Source organism: Macaca mulatta, chromosome 11, assembly GCF_049350105.2.
Source record: "Macaca mulatta isolate MMU2019108-1 chromosome 11, T2T-MMU8v2.0, whole genome shotgun sequence".
NCBI classification, from domain to species: domain Eukaryota; kingdom Metazoa; phylum Chordata; class Mammalia; order Primates; family Cercopithecidae; genus Macaca; species Macaca mulatta.
This window is the reverse complement of record NC_133416.1, coordinates 992,726-1,003,877: the sequence shown is the minus strand read 5'-3', so window position 1 is coordinate 1,003,877 and position 11,152 is coordinate 992,726. Positions and strand designations below refer to the sequence as shown.

The window sequence follows — 11,152 nt, the reverse complement described above, 5'->3', positions numbered from 1 at the left end:
TCTGCAATAGCTCTATGGTCAATCCACGGTGGACCTGACACTCAGGGACAGGCCACACCTGAGCACCGGGGTGGCTCAAGTATGGATTCTTGCTGGGCCACGTCCTACTGTGCCACGGCTGACCCCCAGCCCGGCTGCTGGTTTCGTAGAGGCAATGGGTCTGAGAGCTGAGACCTGCTCTGCCTTCCTCATCATGTGAAACCCCACAGGAGATGCTGAGAGGGGACCGAGAGACACACAGTGGGGGTGCTTGATGGAAAACTACAGACTGAGATTCTCACTTCACACCCCACCCCTGCTGAGAAGTTCTAAAGTACAAAGAGGAAGCACATGTAAAAGGAATTTTCCCTTTCTCCCCACAACTTCCTCTCCCTTCATGCCACCTAGAGCTGAAGAAGCATCTCCTTTGCTTGAAGGAGGCACCGGCTATTCTGAATGAAGGGCGGTGGGATGGTGCCGTACCCAGCACCAGGTGGACGTGCTCAGGGACAGTGACGAGGACACTGTTCTGGAGGAACTCACTGGGCGCACGGCATAGGGCACATGTATTCAAAAATACCCTTCCCCACTGATAGCTGCCAGGCCACTCCAGACAACTTCTAGGTAGGTGCCTGGTGCTGTGCAGCGACCAGAGGTGCCTGGGAGCAGATACCCCACTGTCCCAGCCTCTGCTTCCAGAGGACCCACACCCCCCGAAGCACCTATGATATCCCAGCACTTCACAGCAGCCCCGCAAAGTCGATACTGTATTGTTACCTATGTTTGACAGACTGGGAAACCGAGGCTGACCCTTGTCTAGCTGTCGTGACTGATACATGATAGAGGAGAAGAAACTCAGGTCTGTCTGGTCCCAAGCCTGGGTCCTGTCTACGTTGCTTCTTGAGATATGCTCTGGGTGCTTTCTCTAGGAAAATCCCAAGGAGAGGGGTAGTGGTTGTGAGGGTCCAGGGCCTTGCCTGGAAGCCACAGAGGGCAGGTACTTGGTGGAAAACTCCAGGGTGTGATTCACCCTCCTCCCTTGCCCTCATCAGTGAGGTCACCTCCCCTCCCAAGGTTCTCAGTTTCCAGCCTGGAGTCTCTGGTAAGAGAGGGCTGTCCCCTGTGCTGCACATCCCATCTCCTCGTCCCTGGGAAGGAGATGGTTCTGGAGGGGGATAGAGGAAAAGGGGGAAGGGGGAGGGGAAAGGAGGAAGGGCAAGGAGCAGGAGGAGGGGAGATGAGGTCAGGGTGTGAGCCTCTGAGCCCCTTCCCCTGCCCAAGGGAGCAGCTCAGCCCAGCTCTGGAGGGGTCATCATGGGACCATGCCCACTGGGAGGGCACCGGTCTGGAGACAGTGGGTTCACAGTGGGAGTGGGATGGGGGTGGGAACACTGGGGACAGAGGACTTGACTTCCTGAGGTTGGATGTTGTAATCTTGGTTCACAAACTTTTGGCCTCAGTCCCTCCTGTTGCTCCTGGTATTTCTCTGTCCCTTCACTTCCCAACACACACACACACACACACACACACACACACACACACACACACACACACACACACACACACAGCTTCTTTCTGTCTGGGAGTCCCTGGACAAGTCCCATGGGATCTTGCACTGGGAGGAACAGCATAAGGCGTGAACGTGGAGGACAGTTTCCCTTTCAGGTCCCGGCTCTCTTGACTTTCCTGTAAGCGGCCACCCTGGAACTCTCCTGGAGACCTGATGCCCGCAGCTGAGCTGCCCGCAGGAGCCGGTGCTGGGGACTGAGGTGAGCGGGAAGTGGAGGGGCTGGCTCTGGTTTTGCAGTCTCCACCTGCTGCCCAGAGGGGCTGGAGGGATAGAGCCCAGGGAAGTGAGACTGTGGAACTGTGCGTGTCTGTGGTGGAAGGCAGGACCTGCAGTAACCTCGGGCCAGAGGGCAAGTCTGATGCCCACGACCGACTCTCAGGACAAGGGGTGCCCCCTAGCTCCGCCCCGTCCAGCGTGGGAGCGGCTCAGAGATCAGCCTGTGGAGCAGGAAAGTCCACCGATGGGGAGCTGGTCACGGCAGTGGGTGAAAGCAGGGGTGGTCATCCGGCGAGGGGAGGGGAAGCAGATGGTGTCCATCGAGGTGGAAGGAACAGTGGAGAGGAGAAACCTCGGGGCATTCCTGAGGGCCCAGGAACTGCAATAAATGATCACAGGTGAGGGGCTCCTGTCGTCTGCCTCCTGGCTGAGCATAACGAGCTGGGTGCCCGGCGTCTCCCAGGAGGAAGCTGTCTTGGCTTTGGGCGGTGGGTGGCATGGGTGTGCTTGTGCCCGAGGGGAGCACTCAGGGGAGCTGCGGGCAGCCACCGACTGAGACAAGCAGCTCACGGGGTGTGAAGGACTGCAGAGGGAGCCAGGTTTTGGTCATGCACACAGGTATGTGTGTGCAAAGGGACGTGACGGGAAATGGCACCAGTGTGTGTACGCAAATGGGTGTTGGTATGTGGGTGTAGGCTGAAGCAGGGGTGGGTCCCATCCCCCATGTGCAAGCGCTGAGCTGTTCCTGTGCTGGACTGGGGAGCAAAGGGGACAGAGCTGGGACGCCAGCGGTACCTGGGCAGCAGCATTTCTGGTCTTGTCTGCTCCTCTGCGAGCCCCAGCTGGCCTCTGGCTACACGCCCAGCTCCTGAAAACAGAGTTAACTTTGGACTTTCTAGTCTCTTGAAGATTTCCTCTCTGGGCAGCACCAAGCCCGGGGTGGAAATTGTGTTTGCTTCTGAAGGGCACTGAAGTATGATGAGGTCCGTCGGCCGTCCCTCACCCCTGCCGCAGCTTAGCAAAGCAGGTGGGCGGCCTTGGGAGGAGACGCGAGGGGCTGGGGAGGCGGCCAGCTGAAGCTGGAGGTGGAACGCACAGCGGGGGTGGGGTTCACCTTTTAAAAGCAGACAGAAAGGAGAACTCAGTACAGCTTGTTTTGGTGTCCAACATCCTCTGGGCCATTTCTTCCCTGAGTCTGACTTAAATCCGTCTTGCTGCAGTTCAAGCCTATTTCCCCCTAAGTTACCGTGGCTCGGGGCCGGTTTTCCTTTTCACTTGCTCTTGCTTTCATTCTGCCATTCTGGATTTTCATTCTTAACCACAAGTTATGCTTCTCCCAATTACATTTTTATTTTTTAAAAAATCATGTGTCAGTGTCAGTGTCAGTTCATCAGCTCCTGTTCTCTTTTCTCTCTTCCCCTATTTCTGATAAAACTCAAACCCTGGGCCCACACGGGATTCTGTGATTTGCTTCCCTGCCCCTGCTCCCCTCCGGCTTTTCCTTCATTTACTCCTTTTCCCCAACAAGACTCCACTCCCCCAACTCTGGAGACCACCTTGGTCCTGCGATCGCTGCCTCTGGTCTGGGAACAGTCAGGCTCAGTTCTGACCACCGCCCCAGGGGTCCTTGTGTTTGGAGCTCACCCTATGGCGGGCGAGCACAGACCGTCGGTTCTCCTTCTCTTTACTGAGTCTTGTTTTTATCCCTTCGCCCTCCGAAAACCCCTGCTGAGCAGCGGTCGTTCTCTCTTTCAGGGAGACTTAGGGTTCAGAGAGGAGGTGTGATTGGCCTGAGGTCACACAGCAAGTTAGAGACCCAGCTCCACGACTCACTGTCTTGGTAAGTTTCTTCTAGCATTCGAGAATGGTGTCCCCGAGGCCCCCCGAGGCCCCCCGAGGCCCCGCAGGCACCGGGCACTGTTCCTTAATCTCTCGGAGCTTCACTTTCTCACACACGAAGTGGAGCTAATAGTAATGCCTAACTTCAAAGATTCTTACGAGGACGCACTTCAGTCACACAGAGAAAGAGTGCCTGTTGTGAACACGGGGCTCACTCAGGTGTTAGCCTGCTATTGTTATTAACAGCTAGATCTGGATTAGAACTTGGGTTTCCCGTCCGGTGCTTTTTCATGAATGTTTTCAAGCTCGTTCGCTAGTTTGTTCATTTGTTTGGGGATGAGTCCAGGGTCATTTCTCAGGGTGCCTCGGTCCTAATTCTGTAGTAACATCGACATTTGGGTTCAGATGGTACCAACTTCTCCCCCGGGCCTAACTCCCCATTTGTTCTCCCAAGGCTCCAGTGCTCAAAGCCCCCATGGGTCTGATCACATACTCCGGACGGACCCAGAAGCTCTCTTCCCCCACCCTGCCCCGCCTTCTCCCTTATATCAGAGACTCAGGACCTTTGATTTCCACTGGGTGTCTCTCCTCATCCTCCCTCCTGGGCTGCAGGGGAAGCCTCCAAGTAGGTCCCAAACCAGAATTTCACTCTGACACGCTTTCCCGTTCCTGGCACCCTCCAAGTCACCTTCAAAAATTTCCATAGCCTCAAATGGCTCCTGCCCACACCTTTCTAACTGACTTGGGCTTGGGCTGTTGCCTGGGTTAAAAGGACCAACAAATAAACACAGACTCTTCCTTAATAAAAAGAATCCCTGTGTTTCTCTAGAGCCTTGGAGGAACGCAGAGCACTCGGTAGACCTGGTCACTTGATTCCCTCAATACCCCTCTGAGGTGAGGGGCTGTGGGATGGGTGCCCCCCTCTACAGTCTGGGGCACCTCCTCTTGGCAATTCCCTGGGCATAAAGGCAGAGGTGGCCTCAGGGTAATTGTTTGTGTGTATGAGAGGGAGGAGAAGGTAAACACAGACTGGAGATACACCCTGACAGAACTGGATTTATCTCCTGGCAGTTGACAAGCAGGCCAAGGGCCAGAGAGTAGAACTGAGAATGGCCCACGTCATTTTTTCTGGAGGTCTAGGGCGCTTTGGGCTCTCTAGGAGGGCAGGGAGAAGGAAGGGCAGTGACTCGCCGCGATGGCAGCCACTGCTGGGCCTCCCTCTTGAAGAGCCAGTCATTTGGTCACCTTGGGGGTCATGTGGAGATGATTGCCAGCCGAGCGAGAACTGGTCTGCTGATCCCTTCTGGTACCAGGGTCCCCCGGTTTTTCTCAGGACAGAGATGCAACAGAGAGAAGAGGAGCTGGGGCTCCCTCGAAGGCTTACACTTGCCCCTGGTGCCAATCCTTGTTGTCTTCTGGCCTTGTTCAGAGGCCCCACCTTCTCTTTTCCTCCCAATCAGCTGCCCAGAGCTGCTGGCTCCCCTGTTTACTCCACGTTGATCGATCACCTTCGCACACAGCTGGCTAGGAGAGAACCATGCAGTCACTCCGGCCACACCTGCCCTTTGACCCTTGCTACCTCGGCAGCCTTGATCCCTTCTGGCCTGGAGGCCAGAGGCTAGGCTGAGGTCACTCAGCAGACATCAAGGACCTGGGCAGATGGGCCGGCTGGGATGGTGGCGAGCTGTGCCAATAAAAAGGGACATGAAAATGAAAAGCTCAAGCCTGGGTTTTCGTCACAGTTCTACTCCTGAGTGGTCTTGGGCAAATCACTTCGTCTGTCAAGGCCTGGATTTCCGCATCTGCAAACTCAGAAAACTAAGATTTGCTCTTTATTTGCTCTGAGAGTGATGAGAACGAAGCGTAACCTTAGGTGTGAATGCCATGAGCACTTGGGAAGAGCAGCGATACGCTGACAGCAGAGATCAGGATGGCAAAGCAGGGCTGGCGGGAGCATGTCGGGTTTTACAGCTGATTTCTTCTCTTCCCACCAGGCTTTGGCCCTCATCATCCTGCCCACCCAGCAGGGCCTCCCAATCCGCCACACGGCCATGGATGGGAAAGTGGCAGTGCAGGAGCACGGGCCTCCTGCGGTCTCCTGGGTCCCCGAGGAGGGAGAGAAGTTGGATCAGGAAGACGAGGACCAGGTGAAGGATCGGGGCCAATGGAACAGCAAGATGGAGTTTGTGCTGTCAGTGGCCGGGGAGATCATTGGGCTGGGCAATGTCTGGAGGTTTCCCTATCTCTGCTACAAAAACGGAGGTGGTGAGTTCACTTTGAGGTAGGCATGGTGGGGAGAGCTGTGCCCTGGCAGCTGGGCAGTACCTACCTGGGCCCTCCTTCCTGGGCAGTGTGGTTTATAAAAAGAGGGCTATTTTGGAATCGGAGGACTTGAGTTTGAGTTCCAGCTCCACCATTAGCCTCAGCGTCCCCTCCGTGAAATGGGGACAGTACCTCCCAGGGCGATGGTGAAGATGAAATTAGGCCACGGGCAGGACCAAGAAATTCTAGTTTTTAGCAAGCTCCTTCGTAACTATGTAAAGGTCAGTTGTTGATAGAATTCAGCCATTCATTCAGCGAACATGACTGCAGGCCTGTCACGTGCCAGACCTGGCGCTGGGTGCGAAACAACACATTCCATGTGCCACACTCCGTGGAGGGATTCTGGGGGGTGGTGCTGTGTCCGCGGCAGGTTGCGGACAAACAGTGCAGCACGGTCCACGTCAAATGGTGACGCGTGGAGGGGTGAGGCGTGACGCAGGGAAGAGGGATAGGGAATGCTAGGCGTGCAGAGGGGACGGTTCAGCAGACTTGAAGGAAGTGAAGGTGTGAGTGTCGTGGGTGTATCCTGGATGGAGAACACGCCCGACACAGGTCCTGGGACTGGAAGCAGCAGGCCTGTCTGAGGAGCAGTGAGGAGGCAGGTGTGGCTGGGGCGGAATGAGAGAGGGAGAGAAGAATGGGGTGAGGTCTGAGAGGTAACAGGGTCACTCAGGCTCTGTTCTGAGTGAGATAGGAGCCTCCGAAGCAATTTGGTTGGAGAAATACCTTGCCTTTGAGTTTGTTTTTCAAATTAGAGACACATGATTTTATTGTTTTTCAGCCCTGGATGTAAAAATTAGCAGTGGTGGGGAGGGGCCCGATTCCTTTTTCTAAGTGTACAGTTCAGTGGTTTTTAGTCACAGGATTGTGCAACCGTCGCCACAATCACTTTTAGAACATTTTCATCATCCCCAAAAGAAATCCTATATTCATCAGCCGTCGCTCCTCATTCCCTCTCCCGGCCAGCCCTTGGCAACCGCTCGCGTGCTGCCGATCTCTGTGGATCGCTGTTAGGGCTATTTCATAGGAATAGAGTCGTTCAATGGGCAGTCCTTTGTGAGTGGTCAGAGTCGTTTTATTTTTGCCTCTTGAAATCACTTTTATTCTTCTTGTGGAAAAGGTATATGTTTATTGCAAACATTAGAAACATTTCAGGAAGGTAGAAAGAATACTCACATTAGAGATAACCGTTGTTGAGAAAATCCTCCTAACCACTATTTATATTAAATCTGACCAATATTTACGGAGTGTCTACTACGTATCTTGCTATGTATTTTAAAGCTTATATGTATTTTTAAAGCTTATAGTTATGATCACAAGCTGCTTGAATTGACAACTCCTAAGAAAAAGCAGTAGGATTTCTCAGACTGGCTTGGTCTCTAGCGCTGAGGCTGAGAGGGCAGGCTGACCCTGGGCCAGAAAGTCAGGGGAAGGAGGATGAAGGGGCAGGGTGCTGGTTTCCTTCTTCATCCAGGGCCACCATCTCATGGCATATAGGATGTCAGGGTTGGAGGTGGAGGTGGCCCAGGCTAAGCCCTCCTTTGGTGGAGGAGGATTTGCCCAGGACCTCAGAGGGCCCTGGAACCAGGCTGGCTGCTTCCTGCGTCACGGCACACTCCTCACCCAGCTATCCGGGAGGGAGAGAGCACTAGGGCCTGGGAAGCAGGGCCACGGCGTCGGGCGCTCACCCTGCCTCTGTCCTGCCACTGGCTTCTGCTGTGGCTGCAGCCTCTGTCCTGGCCGTGGGGCGGGGTGCATACAGAGAGAGATAAGTACCCCCAGTAACATCACGGAATGTCGGATCCGGGTGACCCTCGTCCCAGCCTAACTCTTGGGAAAGGCACCCTTTCTTTCATCTTTAAGACGAGGGGGCCAGGAATTCATTTTCTCATTTCCAACAACCTAATGATGGATGGATGTGGAAACAGGACGTCTCAGAGTAGTTCAAATGTCCTTTAGTTTTTGCTGTAGACTGAACTGTACTAACTCATAGTGATAATAAACTTTATCTCAAGCTGGCCACAAGGCCTGATTGGCAGTTAAATATGATTTTTACTAATATATGCAGGGAAATTTATTGATTATTAATTAGCAAACATAGTTCTGTAGAGAAAAATCTTTCAAAAGAAACAAAAAGAGTAATAAAACTATCGGTCTAATGAGGTCTTTGGTTATGAAAAAGAGGGGGGCCCCTGAATTAGATCATCCTTAAGAAATCATTCACCTCAAAAGAGGACGTTAGGAAACTCCCATTATCTGGGTTGTGAGTGGTTCGGGAACGAGCACGCAGCGGGGGTGAGGCACACCTTAGAGGTGTTTAAACCAACCACGGGCTTCCGGACACCCTGTCCGTAAAGGTTCCCGTGGGACATCATTGGACTGCCTGTGCCCACAGCCTCGGCTGACACCAAGGAGACACGAACCAGGGTAACCTTCCAAAGCAAGGCACTGATCAGATAATTTGAGGGGAGGGTGTTGGCAGCGTTAGCGTTCTAGAAACCCAAGGGTAGAGGACGCCCTAGACGCGATCCAGAACCAACCTTTCATCTGCCCCCGAAGGTCCAGACTTGGTGCCGCCCTTTCAGGGAGGACCCAGTCTGAGGGGGTCCAGCTCCAGGCCTCCTGAGGTCACCCCGTCTTCTGTGGGGCAGAAGTCCACACTCCCAGGCGAGAACTGAAGCCACCTCTTTTATCAGACAGAAGGAGTCCCATGGGCCACACGCCCTGACAGGCATCCTGTAAAGCGCCTTCTGGGGAGGCCTCAGGCCATGTCCCTCTACTGCACGCTACCCCTCAGCCTAGGTCCTGGGACTTCCCAAGCCACTGAAACCTGGGTCAGTGGTGTTACTGGCACTGTGTTGACCAACACTCTAGTATTCGTAGGGTTGGAAAGGCAAACATGGGGTTCAAAGGGACTTTGGAACTCAGTGGAGAGTTACTGGCTTGTGGCTCTCCAGGATCCAGAAGACACAACCTTTTCCTCCTCTCACATAGTGCTATCCAGAATCTGACAGATCCTCCTCTCACATAGTGCTATCCGGAATCTGACAGATCCTCCTCTCACATAGTGCTATCCGGAATCTGACAGATCCTCCTCTCACATAGTGCTATCCGGAATCTGACAGATCCTCTCACATAGTGCTATCCGGAATCTGACAGATCCTCCTCTCACATAGTGCTACCAGGAATCTGACAGATCCTCCTCTCACATATTGCTATCCAGAATCTGACAGATCCTCCTCTCACATAGTGCTATCCGGAATCTGACAGATCCTCCTCTCACATAGTGCTATCCGGAATCTGACAGATCCTCCTCTCACATAGTGCTATCCGGAATCTGACAGATCCTCCTCTCACATAGTGCTATCCGGAATCTGACAGATCCTCCTCTCACATAGTGCTATCGGGAATCTGACAGATCCTTCTCTCACATAGTGCTATCGGGAATCTGACAGATCCTTCTCTCACATAGTGCTATCCGGAATCTGACAGATCCTCCTCTCACATAGTGCTATCAGGAATCTGACAGATCCTCCTCTCACATAGTGCTACCGGGAATCTGACAGATGGGTGCAAGAGTTTTGGAGAACAATTTGGAAATGCATGTTTAAAAAAACGTGCGTCCCCCAAAGGTGTGGAAACAACCCAAATATCCACGAACAGATGAATGGATAAACAGAATGTGGTAGGTTCCTGCAAGTGAATATTACGTAGCCTTCAAAAAGAGGGGAATTCATGCTATGACCTGGATGAATCTTGGAGGCATGCATGCTGAGTGAAATAAGCCAGGCACGAAGAGATAAGCACTGTATGATTACACGTTCATGAGGTACCTAGAATAGGCAAATGCATAGAAACAGAAAGTAGAATCACGGTTGCCAGGGGCTGGGGAGAGAGGGGAATGGGGAGTTCGGGTTTAATGTGTACAGAGTCTCAGTCCGGGATGATGAAAAAGCTCTGGAGATGGATGGTGGTGATGGTTGCACAACATTGCGAATATACTTAATGCCACTGAACTGTACACTAAAGAACAGTTAAAGTGACTTATATTATGTATATTTTATCATACACACACGCAAAGCAAAAAAAAAAAAAAGTGCATACCTTTTGACTCAGGAGTTCCTCTACTGGTAATTTGTACTAAGGAGTGAATTAGACAAGTACACGAGGATGTGGACAGCAGTCTTCATTATGACAACGTTTCGGATGAAATGACCAAAAGTCCAATGACAACATACTGGCAAAGTGCACTAGGATAGATACACAGAGTGGAACACTATGCAGCAATCAAAATGATGAGATAGATACGTATTTATTGCCATGAAGAGGTTTATGGTAAAAATTTAAAAAGTGGTTATCAAATAATGTATTTGATACATGATTACTTCTCATTTTTGCAAAAAAGAAATACGTGTGTGTGCTTTTAAGAAATCTAAGGATATACAATGCTTTTGCCTTTCTTTCCCTCTGTACTTTCTGTGTTTTCTACATAATAATATGGATATGAAGTATCAGAGGTATATAGTGTAGTGAGTAAGAGCTCAGCCTCAGGACTAGACCGCCTGGGTTTGTGCCTCAGTTTCCTCATTCGTGCTTCGGTTTTTCCATCTTTAAAGTGACCTCAGTTTTATTATCTGCAAAATGGGGATAACAGTAGGGCCTGCCCCATGGGAGGTTGTTTTGCAAGGACTGTGATGTTGATGAAGCACGTACAAGAGTCAACACCAAGTAAGCACTCAGTGTTCTCATGGTGTAACAAACAATAATCCATTCATCCTGAGATGAACTTCTGACGCGAGGTTTATGCCTTAGTGACTCCTACCGAGGTGGGTCTCCTGGGCTTGCTGTTGTCTTCAGATTCCAGTCCTGTGTAACCTGCTGGATGTCTGTTAGGCCTGGCCTCCCTCTGGCACCTGCAGGTTGGCACCTAATCACATCATGGCCTTCTCTGCTGGGAGCCCCGTTCAGATCAGAACTGGGTGGAGGCAACAAACACCCTGAAAATTATCAGTGGGAAAACAATGCTTCCCAGGTGTTTTTCTGTAAAATGTACCAAAAGTTTAATAAGCATAACAAGTTATACAGAAGCCATGTGTTTATTCCAAAAATAATCTATTGACTAGATTTGTAAAGTACACTAAGAAAATAAATAGTATATATATTAGAATTTCCACCTAAGTTTTCGTTAGTTCTCCTTCCAAGGTCTTTCTCATTCTGTGTAGGGTT

The 11,152-nt window shown here is 51.7% G+C and overlaps 1 protein-coding gene across 9 annotated transcripts in view; it reads left to right on the top strand.

The window, feature by feature from the left end:
- Positions 1-1,528: 1,528 nt before the first annotated feature.
- The window catches only part of SLC6A12 (solute carrier family 6 member 12), a 26,635-nt gene continuing 17,011 nt past the window's right edge, over positions 1,529-11,152 (top strand). For 2 of the 9 annotated variants that reach the window (XR_013400580.1, XM_015150699.3), the window contains exons 1-3: positions 2,512-2,792; positions 3,521-3,605; positions 5,599-5,869. Coding sequence is in view for 5 of the 9 variants with exons in the window: in XM_015150699.3 (XP_015006185.1) it covers positions 5,656-5,869 (214 nt within the window). In the remaining 4 variants the exon portion in view is untranslated. 9 annotated transcript variants of the gene reach the window in all.